This window comes from Dendropsophus ebraccatus, chromosome 12 (assembly GCF_027789765.1).
Source record: "Dendropsophus ebraccatus isolate aDenEbr1 chromosome 12, aDenEbr1.pat, whole genome shotgun sequence".
Taxonomy (NCBI): Eukaryota; Metazoa; Chordata; class Amphibia; order Anura; family Hylidae; genus Dendropsophus; species Dendropsophus ebraccatus.
Genome location: NC_091465.1, coordinates 24093055 through 24113007, shown reverse-complemented (window position 1 = coordinate 24113007; position 19953 = coordinate 24093055). Strand labels below are relative to the sequence as shown.

Sequence of the window (19953 nt, the reverse complement as noted above, 5' to 3'; positions counted from 1 at the left end):
GGAGTGCGGCCTCTTGTGATCGCAGGGAAAACCCTTCCTGAGGCCACAAGAGTGAAGAGAAGAGGAGACGCCCCGGACCCAGTTGAGTATAAGTGTTTGTTTATTGTGTTATATACTAAATGGGAGGGGGAGCACACAGGGGTCTGTTTAACTGCGGGAGGGCACATCGGGGGTCTATATAAATGGGGGGAGCACACAGGGGGGCTATATAACAGGGGGAGCTCACAGGGGGGCTATAGACTACTAGGGCTTCACAGAGGGGTCAATATACTACTGGAGGCAGCACACAGGGGGTCTATATACTACTTGGGGCAGCAGAATGGGGTCTATATACAACTTGGAGAGCACACAGGAGGTCTATATCCAAGTGGGGGAGCACATAGGGGGGCTATATACTAAAGGGGAGCACACAGGGGTCTATATACTACTGGTGGGGCACACAGGGGGTCTATATACTACTGGGGGAACATACAGGGGGGTCTATATGCTACTTGTGAGGCACACAGGTGGTCTATATATAACTGGGGGAGCACACAGAGGTCTGTATACTACTGGGCCAGCACACAAGGGGTCTATATACAACTGGGGCAGCACACAGGAGGTCCATATACTTCTGGGGGAGCACACGGGGGGGGGGCTATATATAACTGGGGGAACACATAGGGGTTTATATACTACTGGGGGAAGCAAACAAGGGGTATATACTACTGGGGGCAGGACACAAGGGGTATATACTATTGGGGCAGCACACAAGGAGTATATATCACTGGCGGTAGCGCACAAGGGGTATATACTACTGGGGGAAACACACAGCGGTCTATTGTTTTGGAACGCGTGTCGAGGGGGGGGGCCCAGACATAACTTCGCTTGGGGCCCCAGAAATGCCAAGACCGCCCCTGCTCAGCCCGGCTCGGTAAGGATCGCATTGCGGGGGGGAGATCCCGCCACTAGACACCAGGGAATGGGGAAATAATACATTTAAATGCAGTTGTCAGTTTTGACAGTTGCATTTAAATGTATTATTATTGGGCGCGGTTCGAGCTGCGGTCCCAGGCTAAACATAGCACCCAGGATTACGGCGATTCAGAGCGGGGTCGCCACCCCTGCATTAGGACCTAAATGTACTGACGGATGCAGGAAGGGGTTAAAATGAAAAATTTACATATAGTCACCCCAGATGGGACTCGAACCCACAATCCCTGGCTTAGGAGGCCAGTGCCTTATCCATTAGGCCACTGGGGCTGCTGTATATATCCACAAGCTCTTTTGCTCTTTTGCTCTTTTCCTCTTTTGTTCTTTTGCTCTTTTCCACTCACATAGTTTAGAAACAATGAATAGGATGTAGGCATGTGCTTTTCAGTCTCTTCTCAGTAAGACGTGTTCATTGTGCTCTTCCCCTCCCCCAGTACACGCTATCAGCCAGGCTAAGGAAGTCTTTGGAGGAAAGGGTTAAATCAATAGATGGATCACATTGCACTCACTCAGAGCTTTCTATGTATCTCATCTCTAATGCAATTAAATCTGCAGGGTACCTGGTAGCGTGGCCGAGCGGTCTAAGGCGCTGGATTTAGGCTCCAGTCTCTCTGGAGGCGTGGGTTCGAATCCCACCGCTGCCAATAGTAATTTTGTCATTCCACCACTAGGTGTCGCTATTATACCATTAATTTACAGTGTGATAGCCCCAGTCCAAACTTTACTGTTCTGTCAACTCTTAACTTAGGTAAGTTTTAATGTTTAGTTGGGAAAGCCGAGGATGATCTATTTATGTATTGATCACAAGCCGATATTACCGCAATTACTGATATTAACGTGGGCTGCACTCACTGCATCAACAGATTTACCACTCAGAAGCCTGGAAAAGCCGTGTGACAGCCTCTCTCTCTCTCTCGATATATATATATATATATATATATATATATATATATATATATATATATATATATTTTATTTTTTTTTATTTTTTTTTTATGTGGTTATTTATTTATAGTTATTTTTGTTCCATTGAGTTTGTTAGGCAATGACCAGGACTGAATAAAGATACTGGGAATTAAAGGGATTGTCATGGACAGTGATGGCATTGCATATGTTAGTAGTGTCCAATCACTGGGAGGAGCTGTGATCCCCTCCATCCTAGGACCAAGTGCTCAGCATCTCACGCTCATGATGTCTTTACCCTGGCATAATATATAGTAGTCAATGGTCTACCATGAGGGTAGCCCCCTTTGTTATTGTAGAAACAGATAGTGGATGAACTTATCATCAGGACAACATGCCATCAATGCTTTAGTGAGACACCCCCTTTAAAGGGTTTGTTCATTAACTTCTTTATCTGTTTAAATATGGCCAGTTTGGGCTTAAAAATAAATAAGAAAAAAAGTGTACTCATCTGCTGTGACCTGCCTGTGGTCAGTATTGTTTGGGCACACTTACCGGATCCGCAGCGTATTTTCTGCTGCGGATCCGCAGCAGATCCGCAGCAGATTTCATTTAAATGACTGAACACAGCATCAAATCTGCACCATCAAATCTGCTGCGGATCTGTTGCAGATCTGCTGCGGATCCTGTAGGTGTGAACGCACCCAGGTTATTAAATCAGGCGGCGGAAGATCCTGCCTGTTTCAGTGTGCCATAGCCTGTTTATGGGAGAGCTTGTGCGCCTCCACTGCCGCCGCTCTCCGCTCACAGACTTGAGATGTCACTTCTTTAAACGGAGAGTGGTGGCAGCAGAGGAGCGTGTGCTCTCACATAGAAAGGCTATGGCACACTGGAACAGGTTTATTTAGTGTGAATATACCCTTAGTTCCCAAACAATACTGACAACAGGCAGGTCACAGCAGATGAGCACACCTTTTTTTTTTTTTTTTTTTTTACTTATTTTTAAACCCAAACTGGCCATATTTAAACAGCTAAGATTTTGTCTGATTTACTCAGTGTGAACATACCCTAAGGGGGAGATTTATCAATCATGAGTGAAACTGACTCAGTTGCCCCTAGCAACCAATTAGATTCCACTTTTCATTCCTCACAGACTCCTTGGAAAATGAAAGGTGGAATCTGATTGGTTGCTAGGGGCAACTGAGCCAGTTTCACTTTACACCATGTTTGATAACTCTCCCCTTTTAAGTGGTTACATTATATGGGCACTTTATAGAGGTCTCAATAGCGCATACAGTGATTGTTTTGGCACTAAATTATAATATTTTTAGTACTGTATGACAGGATTACTTTATGTGACCTTTTTATCGTTTGCAAACAAAACCCTGACTATGAGGCTGTAAGACCATACTATAGTATGTAAGGCCATGTTCACACAACATATGTTTAGCATAATCACCTAATGTTTAGCATAATCGCCTTATCACCCCCCCCCCCCCCCCCAAGCTCCTCCAGCCCGCCCATCGGGCGAGCCGGGCGTATGAGAGGCGTACGCCAGGGAGAAGGGGTGAATCTGCACCTTCTCCCTGGCGTACACCTCTGGTCTACCTTTCATAAATGTCCCCCATAGTATACGCTCCGGCCGGAATTCTATCCAGCCGGATGAAAAACGGACATGTCAGTTTTCTGCAGCCGCTATTCATTGAATGGCGGCCACAGAGACATATCAGTTCACACAATGGAGCGTGCGGTACTGGCCGGGATGACCTTCAGTAACACCGGCCGTTCTGTGACAATAACTTATTCCCTATCTGCAAAACCAATCGTACATATCTATGGTAGAACTGGGAGGAACAGCTGTCAGTGAAAAGAAGAATTGTTCATTATCTATGTAATCTTCTGTAACTCCATGACCTTATAGGACACGAGGGAAGATGTTGTGCAAAGATAACCTCCAAGTAGTAATGTAGATGGAATGTTGGATGTGGTCACCAATTTTATGTGATACAAGGAAGTATTGAGTTGCATAATGGGTGCGTTGAAACGGTTTGGTTGTTACATCAACCATATGGACCCAGAGTCATGCACGGACAGATATGAGACATACAACCAGTGTCGAATAATCGAATAATCAGCGACTGGGCGGAGGTGAAGATCTGTGATTGTTCAGTACTCAGCAGTCTCCAGCAAGGGGGGGGGGGGGCTGCCTGGGTGATCACTGGATCATCCGGGCAGCCCATAGAACAGGGGTCCTCAACTGGCGGACTGTGGAGGCTAGCTGTCCAGACCCCTGCTGCAGCTCAGTGTACCTGTATACTGAGCTGTGCTGCTCCCCTCTGCACAGTAACTATGAGCGCTCGTAACGAGCTATCGGCTCCCTCGCTGTCAGTCACTCTTGTGGCCGCAGCGGTCACAAGAGGCTGCTCTGTCCTGTTTCTGGTTTCGGCGCTCGAGTGACGGCACCCACAAGAGGGGAAGAGAAGAAGAGACACCTGGACCCAGTATAAGTGTTTGTTTTTTATGTTATATGCTATATGGGAGGGGGAGTACAGGGGCGCTATATACTACTGGGGAGCACAAAACGGGGGGGTCTATATACTACTGGGGGAGCACAAAGCGGGGGGTCTAAATACTACTGGGGGAGCACACAGAGAGGGGCTATATATTACTGGGGGAGCGCACAGGGGGGCTATATGGGAGGGGAACACACAGGGGTCTATATACTACTAGGGGAGCAACAGGGGGGGCTATATACTACTGGGGGAGCGCAACACATTTACTAATGATGTTCAGCTCGGACCTTCACCTGACAATAGACCCCAGTAAGTGGACCTTCACTAACAGTTGTTGAGTACACCTGCCATAGAAGATAGCAGCGGTCTGCCGCCACCACTCCTATTATACAGAGCAACGGCTGCAGATCGCTGCTATCTAGATTGTTGATTTTTTAAAGGGGTAGTGCACCAAAAAAAAATTTCTTTCAAATCAACTGCTGCCATGAAGTGCCAGAGATTTGTAATTTACTTCTATTAAAAAATCTCAAACCTTCCAGTACTTATCAGCTGCTGTGTGTCCAGCAGGAAGTGGTATTTTCTTTCCTATCTGACACAGTGCTCTCTGTTGCCTCCTCTGTCCATGTCAGGAACTGTCCAGAAAAGGAGCAAATCCCCATAGAAAACCTCTCCTGCTCTCCAGACTGGAAATAATACCACTTCCTGCTGGGCATACAGCAGCTGATAAGTACTGGAAGGCTTGAGATTTTTTTAATAGAAGTAAATTACAAATCTCTGGCACTTCATGGCAGCAGTTGATTTGAAAGAAATTTTTTTTGGGTGCACTACCCCTTTAACATGTTAAAAGACGGCTTTCAGCCGACATTGTGTATCGTTGTCTTCTATTACACAAGGCGATTATTGGCTGTAAAGGCCGATATCGGCCAAGTACAGTCGATAATCTCTTTGTGTAATAGGGCCTTTATAGCCTTCCACATGGAGTATGGACTGAGTGTCATGGAGGATCATGGAGTATGCTCATCATGGAGTATGATTGATTATGGTAGTCCAACAAAGATTCTTTTGAGCTGTAATGAGAGATTCTGGGGGAAGGATGGGATACTTGGGGGGAAGAAGCTCTTCTTACCAACCATCTTGTAACATCTGCTACCCAAGTTATAACTTTCCCAATGGAAGAGGTGTCCTCCTGGCCTCATACACTATACAAGATATTCAAGGTTCTTATTGGTTTTTTGGTTGATCTCCCTAAGGTCAACCAGCGTCCTTTTGCATGCACTTACTAGTCATTGCTCCCACTAGCCAGAAACCTACTCCACACTGATGAGGGGCAAAAACCCAGAAACAGCTGTCTGTGGATAGATACCTTGCTGAGGTGGTTTCCTTGACTGGAGAACGCCTTTGGCTTGGTTGTTCCTTCCCGGAGGGAAGGTCTGGCTAGTTCACTGACATCGAGACATGTGATGGTGTCTCTGCAGTGTTCTTTTGCATATTCAAGGTTCTTTTAACCATGACTGGTTTGAAGACAGCAATGGAAATTACCAGAGAGGCCAATGTGTTCCTCCACTGATAATACTGGCTGGGTCAATATGTTTATTATAAGAACAGATATGATAAGTCTCAGACACAGAGACACTGTGTATTCTCATTGTCAATATTATCATTCATAATACAAAGAGAAATATTTCCATTGTGTTACTATATAAATTATCTCTTATCTATTAACTTGGTCTGGAATGTGTACCAGTACACTAAGTCCACACGGCTAAACGCACAGTGATGTAATCCCATGGGGAAGTATAAATCTCTGACGTCAGGAAATACAATATAATTATGCATCATTGCGGAGTTATTAATATATTCCAGTAACACCTACCAATATATATGGATATATGTGCTTCTGTATAATTACAAACAACCAGCAACAAGATAAATGAACCAGCAACAAGATTAATTTTATTAATTATATTAATTAATTATAGAAAAACACCCAGCCGCTTAATGATAACGGACCAAAAAGATGTTCATTTTCATTGTAACCCCATAGTCTTTTACATATACATGGATATAACCTCTGAGCTTTAACTCATTAATGAGATCTATGATGTCACTCTCAGCTCAGGATAGGATAGAAAGAAATGTTACTCACCTACCCTGATCCCCCTGTCCTGACAGCCTCTGGTTCCAGTTGAGCAGCGCTTCCTGCTTTCCTATTATTATGCAGGAAGTACCCCACTGGCCAAGAAGGGTCAAAGTCATAATTAGCATTGGGGATCCATGGGACTGCCGTGGTGGTGGATCAGGAAAGGTGAGTATTTCTGTTCTCTTAACTCAAGCCTGCACACCACATTTTTTGTGTCAGACAACCCCCTGTAAAGGAAGTATCATTACCCTTTTCAGGTCCACAAAGCCTCCACTTCCACCCAGTGGACTTCTACTTCTGTGGAAGCTTTCCCCTGTGCACTTGGAAGCATGTCATACCACAGCTACAGGTTGTGGTCACACCAGCTTAGTGGACAGGCAATAGATGACTACAGATCCATAGTTGGCAACATTTGAAATTTTTTTCCATGGACACTTTAGCGGTAAAAGGGGGTGTGGCTTATTGTGGGTGTGGTCTTGGTGGGGTGTGGCCTAACATGGGTGTGGGTTCCAGAACAACACAAAAAGAGCATTACACACCCCAGTATTAGGTCCCCAGTATATTACACACCCATGTTTCAGGTCCCCAGTATATTACACACCCAGGGGCGTAACTAGAATTCATGGGGCCCCACAGCAAAAAACTATATGGGCCCCATTCCCCCCCTACACACTATAAAAAGGGTTAATACAGAAGACAATTAGCTCTCTCCTTCACTACTCCTGCACTGATAACCCCTGACCTCTGCAGGAGCTCAGACAACAGAGGTCATCAGAGCAGTGCTAATTGTCTTTAGCTTGTTAACCTTTTTTTGTGTTGCAGCATGTAAGAGAACAGTGGGTCACTTACACACTGCAGTACATAAGGGGTTAAGCAAGGACACAGGAGGCTCTTATCTTCCCAGGGGCCCCCTCCCCCCAGGGCCCCATAGCAACTGCCTTCCCTGCCTCTATGGTAGCTAGGCCACTGTACACACCCTAGTTTTAGGTCCCCAGTATATTACACACCCCACAGGCTAAGACTCAGATAGCATTCTACTGACTGACTGTACATACAGTACTGGTAGTTTTTACCGATATGATGCAGCTGAACCCCATATCATCATACTACTACCCCCTTCATCCTACTGCTCCTCCATAATCATACTACTACCCCCTTCATCTTCCTGCCCTTCCATCATCATAGTACTACCCCTCTAATCCTCCTGCCCCTCCATCATCATACTACTTCCCCCTTCATCCTCCTCCTGTCCCTTCATCATCATCATACCAGTACCCCCAGCATCCTCTTGTCCCCTCATCTGTATTAAAAAAATATATAAAATGCTATACTTACCTCACCAGTATGGTTCCTCTAGTCCCCAGGGACTCCTCTCCCTGCTCTGCGTGAGTGACATCACTCACGCTGGACGGGGGCGGGGCTTCCCGTGGCGGCGGGTGGGGCTTCCCCCGGGACTGTTGACAGCTATGCAGATCACACATTAGGCCTCAAATGTTAGGATCTAGGGTTTAAAGCGAATGTACCATAAGTACATTCGCTTTAAGCTTTGCACATGGATAGAACAGCGCCGGCGTGGGGTGAAGCACTGGAGAAAGGGTGGCCTGCCCCTTGTGGGAGAAAAAGCCCACCCCTTTATGATGGGGCTTTATTAATTCAAATGGAGTCGCGTCATAGAGGGGCGGGGGTTTCCGCCCACAGGGGGCAGGCCAGCCTGTCTCCAGTGCTTAACCCCCAGCCAGTGGCCAGGAATAAAACAGTGCCAATATGCGGGAACCGGGCCACAGTTCAAAAAAAGGACAGCAGCATCGGCACCATTCTATCCTTGTGCAAAGCTTAAAGCGAATGTACTGATGGAACATTTGCTTTAACTTGTAGTTTATAACACTTCTCAGAACCAGCTCAGCAGAAAACTTCTAACTTGTTCTAGTGATCAGTTCTAGATCAATCAACATATGTCTCTATGATGTGTCAATGATGTAAGCAGTGGTTAGTTATATTCAGGGGCATAACTACCACTATAGCAACCATAGCGGCTGCTTCAGGGCCCACTGCATCAGGGGGCCCCGTGGTCTGCTCCTGCAATACACTGGGCCCCTTAAGCTGTCATCATTTGGGTGACAGGGTTCTGCAGATGGCCCTCTTGACTAGAGATGAGCAAACCGGCCGAGGTTCGGGTTCGTATGAACCTGAACTCTTGGCTTCTGATTCTGTCTGCAGCCTCCATGGAGAGGGTGGATACAGCCTGAGGACTGCCTGGAAAACTGGGATACAGCCTATGGCTATGGCTGTATCCCAGTTTTCCAGGCGGTCCTCAGGCAGACAGCGGGAATCAGAAGCCAAGAGTTCAGGTTCATATGAACCCGAACCTCGGCCTGTTCGCTCATCTCAACTCTTATACAGTTATGACTACACTTTGATCCCTGGGGGGGATCAAAAGTTTGCTATGGGGCCCAGCCATTTCTAGTTACGCCCCTGGAGTCTCTACCTAAAAACATATGGCAATATCTTGTAAAACATGGCCTCAAAACATAGGAATGGCAGATATGGATAACAATCAGCTGTGATAACTAATATGTCATGGGATGTCAGAGAAACTGTGGTCTCAGCCATGCACGTCAGAGCATTGTCCTATGACTTCTATAAATCTATGTGTAATGACTATGAGCAGGTGCAGAGGTACATGTCCCATCCAGGCCCTGGCGTCTTGGGGGTCTAAAGGCTCCTCTACTACTGTACATCAGTATTATTAAAAGGCATGATCAATTGTGTGTGTGTGGGGGCCTTAAAGGGGTTGTCCAGGATTAGAAAACTATGGCTGCTTTGTTACAGAAAAATCACTACTCTTGTCTCCAGATGGTTTTGCAATTCAGCTCTATTCACTTCAATGGGAGGTGAAAAACAACACCCATGCTGGAGTCGTGCTATTTCTGGAAGAACATGCCCATGTTATTCTAAGCCTGGATAACCACTTTAAGCTACACTTTTGTCTATGACAATATCTTCATCCTTACGTGAGAATGTATCTATATATATGTGGTGATACATCAAGCTACCTAGTGAACTGTCCCAGAAAGAGATCAGATCAGGAAATGGGTTTAATGTGAATTGTGCCGGCGGCCAGGTACATGTTGTAACACATACCATCTATTGTCATAATGCCATATGTCACCTTAGAATAACACAATGTATCTGTCATCAAAGTATGCAAAACAGCTAAACCCCGCCCACTATTCCTAGCTTATGGTACTATATAAGGATTATTTTCCAATGGCTATCTTATTGGAATACTACAGTGAAGAAAGAGATGGACATCTTTGGTAAGTGGCGTGGTCTCATGTCCTGCTTATATTAGTGTCAACCATAGAGCATGTTCTTCATCTCACTGCTAAAGTAGTGGTGGACGGAATTATAATAGAGCGCTATGGAACGTCTGGTACAGAGATTACCAGACGTTCCATAGGCTCCATTTTAATTCCGTCCATAGACTTAAAATAATTAGGTCCATAGACTTCCATAATGAGCAAGACTCTTTTTCTATTCTAACACAAAGCGGGAGTGGACGGCGGTGCAGCGCGTCATCTCCTGCTCGTTCTCCTGATCGGTACAGGTATGAACACTCAGACCCAGAACAATCAAACCTGTTGGCATGTCTATATGACATACCATCAAAGGAGTGATAGAACAGCACCAAGTGTAGAGAGTAGCCTTTCTGTCAGTAGATGTGGGACGCACACCAAAGGGTCTCCAAACCCAAGTGAAGACAGTATGACAATCAGGAATAAGGTTATCCGACAGCATCCAGTAGTGCAAATCGGATAAAATTTACTCAAGCAACATACACAGTGACAATGTTTTGACCTCTGTGGGTCTCTCTCATGCCTGGCTTTGCCATACATTGCCACCATGTATGTTGCTTGAATAAATTTCATCTTATTTGCACTACTGGATGCTGCCGGATAACTTCATTTCTGGATGTCTCTATGACGTTTCAAAAAGTTTCCCCCAAAAGATGGGTACACTTTAAGGCTCAGATTTCTTTCTTTTTTTCCTCTTCTTTTTGGCTTTTATTGTACAAAGTTTTTTGGAAGGCGTCTTTTAACATGTTTTGAGGGCATTTTATGTAAATCAGCTCTTTGCTTGCAGTTATCAGGTCTTTCTAAGCTTATAGGATGGAATGACAGTGGATATTTTTGAAAAAAAATTAATAAATCCCAAATCGATAAAAAAAAACACCATAATTGTCGCATGGTGTTTTATTGGCTTAAAAAATGCAGGAAATTAGGAAATATAAAATGCCATACCCACAAGGTTGTTTTGTATTCAGCTTCTTTGCAGGACATCTTGGCATTTCTGCAAAATCCCAGCATGCTCTGGCTATTTTTTATTTTTTTTTCCAAAAAAATATCACTTTTCTTCCCATTAAAAATCTACTGAGTACGTGCCTCAATTGCTTTCATATTTCTTCTATAACATGGTTGTCCAGGACATGGTCTCTGAGAACCCCAGTATGCACTGAAAGCAGATCTCTCATAAGCAACAGTCTTTTTATAGTGTCATCTTGTCATTGTGAGATATGTGATAACCTACATATTGTGTTCTTCTCCATTATCGACAGTATTTCTTCCCCTGGTACTCTGGTTACTGCCTGGGAGGGTGAAGACTGATCTGAGCACTCTAAACGATTGCATTAAGGACCCCGAATATGAAGAGTTATTTGATATTGCCAAAAATGGCTTACCAACTACCAAGACACTTCACCGAAAAAACATTGTCATTATTGGGGCTGGAATGGCTGGGCTGTCTGCAGCCAAAGCATTGCAGGATGTCGGACACAGGGTAAGTCGGCTAGTGAGTAACTTTAATATGATTGTGCATGATGGTCACATTCTGAACCCTCCTCACTTATTGGTAATATGATTGGCAGATGACCCACCATAGATTTTGCAGCTCCCGCCCGAAGAATGAGTAGGTTCATTCTTCAGGCAGATGGCGGAACGTGCCAAACCATAGACTGAAGACCAGCCATGAGTGGGGGTGATCCGCCGGGATTCCGTAGTGTGGAAATACCCTTATGTAGAGATACAGCACTATATCAAACAAAGTAGAAGATACAGTCTGTTGCTCTAGAACACAACTCCCCCACTCCTCCCGTAAGACCAACATAGACCAATGCAGATCTTAATTTTCCATGTTATTCTTGGTAAGTGGACACATATAGACATCATCTAAATATGCTTGATCTTGTGTTCCTTGAGGACTCAAACAAGGATGTTCTGCTTTTATATATATATTTTGGATCCAAAAGGTTCTAGGTCAAAACGTGTCGTCCTATACTTTACATGGGCATTTACCAAGAATACAATGGGAAAATTAAGATCTACATTGGTCTATGGTTCTCCCACAATAGAGTTCTACACACAAACACACAATTTTGTTCAAGAAATTTCGGTATGGAGCTATAGAGGAATTTGGGTAATCAAAAGTGCCTTACAACCATAGTGGTGGCCAATGCAACTTTATATACAGGCTCCATACATAGATAAGCCTCTACTGTTAAGCAAGTGCAATAAAAAGACGATATTATATACAAATATGATGTATTATGCTTTATTCTTCATGTGTCAGGTGATTGTGCTGGAAGCCGACAACCGTGTTGGAGGTCGTGTGAGAACCCATAGAGATCCAGAGGGCTGGTATGGAGAACTGGGGCCCATGCGTCTGCCAGAGACTCACAGGTATTAATATCGAGATCCCTATTGGGACGAGTTATATAATATTACTATATTTCTTTTTGGATACTGCTAAAAAGAAAAAAAAGTCTTTAGAAAATCAACTTTATGGCCAAGGAAGACTGAACAATTTTCCATCAGGGAAGACTTTTTAATGGCTAAGAGCACAAAGCAGAACTCCTGACCAAACAGCAGGAAACTGTATGTCCTGCAGAGTGGAGTATTATTTCTAGTCTGACACAGTGCTCTCTGCTGCCACCTCTGTCCATGTCAGGAACTGTCCAGAGCAGGAGAGGTTTTCTATGGGGATTTGCTACTGATCTGGACAGTTCCTGCCATGGACAGAGGTGGCAGCATATAGATATATGGAACTAATGTTGATGTTTCTGTTCCCCCTTACAGGATTGTACGTGAATACATTAGAAAGCTTGGCCTGAAGCTCAGACCTTTTATTTCATCAGATGACGACAATCTTTATCTGTTCAACAATATCAGACAATTAAGTAAAGACGTGATGAAAAAGCCAAATCTGTTCGGATTTGATCTTTCATCAGAGGAAGAAGGGAAATCTGTAAATGAGCTTTATTATAGCCTGTTAAACAAGGTATATATGTTGTTTCTTATAGGGCGGCCCTAGGTGGGAAGGTGTCTGCTTGTCCATGGACCTACATAATGGGAGCAGATGAGAAATAGCGTTTATCAGAGTGGCATATAGAAGGAGACGGCAAACAAAAAATACTGTACCTGCACTTGTGTGGCCCTCCTAGACCTCCGTGCTTGCACTTGTATGACCCCTATTTCTCCCCTGGGCCTGCAATTGTGTGGTTCCTGCTATGGTTATAGATCAGCAGATACAAATACACTATGTAGTAAGAGACTATACAGCTGCTGTGGGGTCGGTGCCCATTTCAGGATGGGGAGGATCTGCATAGGGATATGGGCTATAATAATATAATAATACATAATAATATAATAAGGGAAGCTATAATGTTATTACACACAGTAAGTTGAAATTATACTCAAGTCAGAAGCAGGAGTATAGCTAGGAATTATGAGAGCCCATAGCAAAAAACAGTACAGGGTCCCATGAATCCTGTACGGGCACCATACCCCCCCCCCCATTTCCCAAACATACCCATCTGGCCCGGCTTGTACGGGGTGGGCCGGGGTGGTGTGGGTGCTGGTGGCCGCTGTGTGTGGGTGCTGGTGCCCGCTGTGTTGGTATTTGGTAATCAGTAGCTAAAACCCAGGCCCCCCTTGCTGCACAGGCCCCATAGCAGTTGTGTGGTCTGCTTCCATGGTACCCATGCCACTGGCTACAAGTGTGGTGGTGTCATGGGGCTATCATTTTTATCTTTGGTTTGGGTCCTGCTGTCCTCTATGTAAACCACTGATTATAAATACTCTAGATATCCAGTCTTTTTGCACTTCTTATCATTGCTCTAGTATAATCTGGTGTTGGTGTGCCTTTAGCCGGACATTATATTGTCCAGTCCATGCACGAATACAGACAGATTGGCTTTATTTCCAAACTGATCAAACATTTGTTCTCTTCAGGTCATTGCAAGAGCACATGGAAACTGCTCAGTACTTCTGGATGAGTTTGACCAAGCTTCCAAGCAGGTATTACAGAGTCATTGTTATTACTGTTTATGATAAAGCACCATTCACACCAGGAGTCCAACAACATAACATAAGACAAAAGCAAGGGCAAGAAACATAAACAAAAAGAGCTACAAGCTGGTATAGAAGGAAACAGGACCCTGCCCACGAGGGCTTACAGTCTACAAGGGGAGGGAGACAGAAGGTGCAGGCGGAAGATCCCGATATGGTAGCTTAATGGTAGTAGGGTTTTTGTAGGTGAGACGGGTTTCCCAATAATAAATTCTTGGCTTAAAGTTTGTTATTCTACAGAATCGGGATACAGGGGATACAGTAGAGACTAACTTGCTTTGTGATTTTTTGATCAGTCTTTCCTGGTGGATGAAGGACATCTAAGTGCCGGAGCAGTTCAGATGATTGGACACGACATGAACACTAATGGAAACTTCTTCATATCATTCTTGGAATCAGCAGTGGCTATGTTTAACAGCAGCAGGTAAAGTCCATGTCAACGGGAACATGGATGCTTCTACTGTCATTCGTCATGCCCAGAAATTAGAGCTAGAATGTCTTCAAATTTACCTAGCATTTCATATGTAAACCCAAGATAAAGTAAGAGGCACCAAGTGTATTAGGTATGTGCGGGACAGATTTATGTCAATTTTTGGTCTTTAAAGAAACATTGTCAGGTATCAGGAAGCCTGTACCCTCCCACAAAGCCCACCCGCCTTTCAGGAGGTGGCATACGTTGGGCCAAATTAAAACGTTTACACAAATGGAGGCTCCCAAAAAAACAGTCCATACAGAATATAATAATTTATCCTCTATAAATTTGGCCTCCAAAATTTCCACGGCAGCAGTAGAATGAGTAGAATTTTTTTGGTGATACTTTATTTGGTGCCAGGGCCCGTTCCCTAAAATTTTGGGGGTAAACATGCAATCTTACAGTCAATGTTGGACTTCTGCTACCGCTACTGTCAATTTCATTGGGAAAAGTCGAACATCTAATGGGTATGGTGGCCCCCGACAGATGACAAAGGATTGGATGTTCACTGGTGAGATCATTTTGTTTTCTGGAAAATATGCTGCAGCCAGAGTAGTCTTCTAACTGAGAACACATGCAAGCATGATAAACGTGTATGTGGGGGTTGGGAGAGATATCCGTCTACCCGACGAGTCCCGATCTTATGTTTGTGGTCAGCTCTATTTGGATTCATTGGTGCTTGCCTTGGGCTCTGCCTTTTGAAGAAGTTCTCCTATTTCATATATGATGGCCATCTTAACATCATAAATGATGGGGGGGGGGAATAATCGTTTTGTGTAATTGCAGGCAACGATCGAAAAATCGTATGTCGTTGATCGTTGATTTAGATCTGAACCTAAAATTATCGTTAATTGTTCACTGTAATTCCACGTTCGTTTGTTCAAGTTCCGCATTTTTTCACTTATCGTTCAGTGTAATATCAGATTGTCCATTGTTTTCCTGAGATCAGAAGGAATAAAGGCCCTATTCCACGGAACGATTATCGTCCGTATTCGGCTGATATTGGCCGCTACGGACGATAATCGTCCCGTGGAATAGAGTGCAACGATCAGCCGACATCGTTCATGTTGGCTGATTGTTGCAGTCGCTTGTTTTTCAACATGTTGAAAAACAAGTGACTGATACAGCAACGATCTGCTGCTGTCGCTCTGTTGAATAGGAGCGTCGGCAGCAGACGCTGCTATATCCTATGGGCTGCCCGGACGATCAGCGATCACCCGGGCAGCCCCCCTGCAGCTCCCCGCCGCCCCTCCCGCACTCACCCACTCGCTGCAGCCGCGTTGAATAGCGGCGGTAGCGAGCGGGGAACGAGGAGCAAACGAGCGCTGAGAGCGCTCGTTTGCTCCTCTTAACGACCCGTGTAATAGGCCCTTAATGCTGCGTTTACATGGAACAATTAAAGTGCGAATTTGCACAATACCAATCAAATTCGAACGATAATCGTACGTGTAAACGCAGCGAACGATCAAGCGACTAGCGAGAAATCGTTCATTTTGAATTTTGAACATGTTCTCAAATCGTCGTTGGTCGTTCGTAAAAAATTCGCAGATCGTTCCGTGTAAACAGTCGTTCACCGATTAAACCTATGTGCGAGATAGACCTAAGCGATCGCAAAACGATTGCAAAACGATTTTTCCGTACAATATATAGTTCCGTCTAAGCACTGATCGTTATAAAAAAAAATTGTTACATCGAAATTGTTAATCGTATGATCGGGCGAATTATCGCTACGTGTTAACCCAGCATAAACGATCGCAATAACGATCGCAATAACGATCGTAATAACGACCATCGTTCTGTGTAATATGGCGAACAATTTCAGGTTAACGATAAACAATCTCGTTTGCGATCGTTAGTTGTTAAAAAAAATTGCTCCGTGTAATAATGCTGCGTTTACACAGAACGATTATAGCTCGAATTTTCGCAATAACGATCGCATTTGAGCGATAATCGTTCCATGTAAACACAGCAAACGATCAAGCGATGAGCAAAAAAATCGTTCATTGTGATCTTTCAACATGTTCTCAAATCGTCGTTCTTAATCTTAAAAACGATCGCAATAACGATTTTTCTTACAAAACTTTTAACGATTTTTCTCCATCTAAACGCTGATCATTATAAAAACCAAATTGTTGCTTCAAAATCGTTAATCGTTCGATTGGGCGAACTATCTTTCCGTGTAAACCCAGCATGAGCATAGACCATTAGTGTATGAAATTGGGGAACCCTTTAAAGCTACTGTAGTGCTAGAAATATGAACATGTAATGTAGATGCAAACAGATATGATATAGACATGTAACACTTTGATTACTTTTTTCTTCACCAGCTTGGATGAGATAGTCGGCGGCTTTGACCAGTTGCCCCAAGCATTAGCTAGCCGTCTGGCCAATGTCATCAGATTAAACTCCACTGTGGTCAAAGTTGCACAGAAGCACAAATCTGTGGTTGTCCATTACCGGAAAAACAAGTCCTCTGCTCTCACCAGCATAACTGCAGACTATGTCATCGTCACCTCCACCGCCCGGGCCACCAGACGTATAGCCTTCAGTCCTCCACTAAGTAATGACAAGTACAATGCTCTGAGTTTCGTTCACTATACAAGTGCCACAAAGATTCTTCTGAGCTGTAATGAGAGATTCTGGGAGAAGGATGGGATAGTCGGAGGAAGGAGCTCTACCGATCGACCATCCCGTAACATCTACTATCCGAGCCATAACTTCACCAATGGAAGAGGTGTCCTCTTGGCCTCATACACTATAGAAGATGATTCAAGGTTCTTTCTGTCACTCAGTGATGAGGATTGTGTTGATGTCGTGCTGGAAGACTTGTCCATCATCCACAAGAGACCAAAGGAGGAGCTGAAAAAACTCTGCCCCAAATATGTGGTGAAGAAGTGGAGTCTGGATCCACATTCTATGGGAGCCTTTGCCTATTTCACACCGTATCAGTTTGGAGACATGTATGAAGATTTATCCAAACCAGAAGGTAGAATTTACTTTGCTGGGGAGCACACGTCACTTCCTCATGGCTGGATCGACACGGCTATAAAGACTGGTCTGAAGGCAGCAAGAGATGTTCACAAAGACTCCTGCAGGCTTTTCCATAGATAATTTCTTTACTTAGATTGTACATATATTCTTTTAAGATTTCATCCCAAAATTTTTTCTAATAAAACAAAGACAAATTACTGGCAGCACCAATAAAAACAGCCTCAAATGTCAAGAGAGTGTCCTGCCCATCATTGGTCCTGCTGTTTCTATAACTCTATGGACCTGTATATATATAGTCAGCTCTTTGGTGTCCTCTGATATACTGGTGGCAAAGGCTGCCATGGCTTACCAAACAGGGACCAAGTGGCAATTTTACTCCTGATATATATAAAACACAGCATAGATACATAGCTTTATAATAAAAGTCAGTCCATCCTTCAGATATAAAAACTCATCTCTATATAATAGTATACCTCATAATAATACTTTCATACAGTTACCATGTAATACCACTATATGAAGGCTGCATAATATCACTACATCACCACCACATTTTGCCAACAAACAGGGGAACATATATTAAGACCAGAGTACACATAAATTAAATTGACCCCACCCCCATTCACTCTGCCAGATTTACTAAGAGGTGCAGAAGTTGGAGAAGTAGGATTGTGGAAAGCTAGTTCAACACTCTGCTACAGATTTGCTTCCTATTGCTCTTAAAGGAGTATTCCAGCTTAAAGGGGTACTCCGGGCTGGGGGGCTTTTTTGCCTATGGCTGGGGAGGAGGTGGATGAGGGCAATGACGTCCCCTTACCTCCCCGGTTCCAGCGCCATGTCCTGGATCACGCCGCTCCGGTCTGCGCTGCCCGACCGCTTCCTGGTCACTGACGCGGGCTTGAGACATGATGTTTCAAGCCAGCGTCAGTGACCAGGAAGCGGCCGGGCAGCGCGGACCGGAGCGGCGCAATCTGGGACACGACGCTGGAACCGGGGAGGTAAGGGGACATCATTGCCCTCATCCACCTCCTCCCCGACCATAGGCAAAAAGGCCCCCCTGCCCGGAGTACCCCTTTAAGAGTGCGTTCACAAGTACAGCATCCGCAGGAGATCCGCAGCAGATTTGATGGTGCAGATGGTGATGGAGCAGATTAAGTTATTAAGATCTCTCCTGTGGATCTGCACCATCAAATTCATTGCAATACGGTACGTGTGAAGCTACCCGTAAACTAACTTGTCTTCCATCCACATATGGAAATATTAATCTCTAGCTATTGGTTTCCCATTGCCTAGGTTGGCACGTTACATGGGGCGGCACCATGGAGCTGAAAGAGAAAATCGGGATGCACTAGGACCAACATATATAATAGGGAGGGGGTAGAGGCAGCATCAGCATGGAACGAGTGTGAGTTGCCAGATTAGACGTCAACAGCCTAATGGACCACAGAATAGTGAGTCTACCATAAGCTGTGTGAACATACAAAAGAAGAACCTGTGGAGCCTCATTGATGAGTCTCAAAACACAGGACTAGCCAGCTATCCCTCCGGGAAGGACCCAGCCAAGGGGCAGCTCCTGTTAGGAAACCACCAAATCCACCATATTAAGTGGCTCTATGGGTCAATGTAATGACACGGGATAAACCAAGGCTAGGTAACCATCCACAGACAGCTGTTTCGGGGTGTTGCCTCTTCAATGAGGCTCCACAGGCTCTTCTTTTGCATGTTCATGTTTCCCAGGGGGCAATGCACCTAGGACTTCACTGCATTGAGCGCTTTCACTAGCAGCCGGCAGTGTTGTCGTTTGGCTGGTCTCCCTGAGTTCAGCAATCTGTTTCTCTTATACCATAGGCTGTGGACATCTGATGGAGCTGCCCAGCATCTTGTTCTGCAGGCAGATGTGCCTCCCAGAAGATACAGTCTGTCCGCATCCTCACTTATGGCTGCTGCTAAGCCCCTTCCTTTCCTGCACACATCTTCCTGATCCACGAAGGAGGAGCAAGAAAAAGGTGGTAATGTGCAATAATAGGCAGTAATCCCTGTCTATGTAGGTGCCCCTAGTAGGTAGGTTTTCTAGTGTGTAGGTGCCTTTGATAGGTAGTTTCTCTCTCTATGTAGGTGCCCCCAGTAGGTAGTTTCCCTAGTGTGCAAGTGTATAGGTAGTTTCCTCCTCTATGTAGGTGCCCCCAGTAGGCCCTAGAATGTAGGTGCCCTCCATGGGTAGTTTTCTCCTCTAGGTAGTTGCCTCCAGTAGGTAGTTTCCCTAATGTGTAGGTGCCCTCCATAGGTAGTTTCCTCCTCTATGTAGGTGTCCCCAGTAGGTAGTTTCTCTAGTCTGTAGTTGCTCTCCATATGTAGAAGCTGCAGGCAACCTAGAAGGCTGAGTGACAGAGCGAGGGGACAATGGCTCCCTGCTCCTTCAAAGCTTTTAACTGGGCCCTGCATTCAAAGAGGCTTAGAAAAACATGGCCGCTTCCTTCTAGAAACAGCACCACCCTTGTCCTTAGTTGGCATGTGGATTTTGCAGCTCAGTTCCACAGTGTGAATGGAGGCTAAATTGTA

At 44.8% G+C, this 19953-nt stretch overlaps 1 protein-coding gene and 2 non-coding genes across 3 annotated transcripts; 2 read left to right on the top strand and 1 right to left on the bottom strand.

The window, feature by feature from the left end:
* Positions 1 to 1169: 1169 nt before the first annotated feature.
* Positions 1170 to 1242, bottom strand: TRNAR-CCU (transfer RNA arginine (anticodon CCU)). The gene has a single exon. It is a non-coding gene; the product is annotated as a tRNA-Arg (tRNA).
* A 292-nt stretch (positions 1243 to 1534) lies between these two features.
* TRNAL-UAG (transfer RNA leucine (anticodon UAG)) lies at positions 1535 to 1616 on the top strand. Its single transcript has one exon. It is a non-coding gene; the product is annotated as a tRNA-Leu (tRNA).
* An 8205-nt stretch (positions 1617 to 9821) lies between these two features.
* On the top strand, positions 9822 to 17626 carry LOC138769082 (L-amino-acid oxidase-like). The gene is made up of 7 exons (XM_069947290.1): positions 9822 to 9845; positions 11144 to 11364; positions 12154 to 12263; positions 12660 to 12861; positions 13815 to 13880; positions 14228 to 14355; positions 16731 to 17626. Exons 1-7 carry the CDS (start codon positions 9833 to 9835, stop codon positions 17512 to 17514), a joined length of 1524 nt encoding a protein of 507 aa, XP_069803391.1. The 5' UTR covers positions 9822 to 9832; the 3' UTR covers positions 17515 to 17626.
* Positions 17627 to 19953: the final 2327 nt, after the last annotated feature.

What these genes read in the sequence shown, in the direction of transcription:
- LOC138769082 (XM_069947290.1), top strand. An exon ending in CGTCTGCCAGAGACTCACAG is followed by an intron (nt 12,264 to 12,659) that starts GTATTAATATCG and finishes TCCCCCTTACAG; the next exon opens with GATTGTACGTGAATACATTA. An exon ending in ATTATAGCCTGTTAAACAAG is followed by an intron (nt 12,862 to 13,814) that starts GTATATATGTTG and finishes TGTTCTCTTCAG; the next exon opens with GTCATTGCAAGAGCACATGG.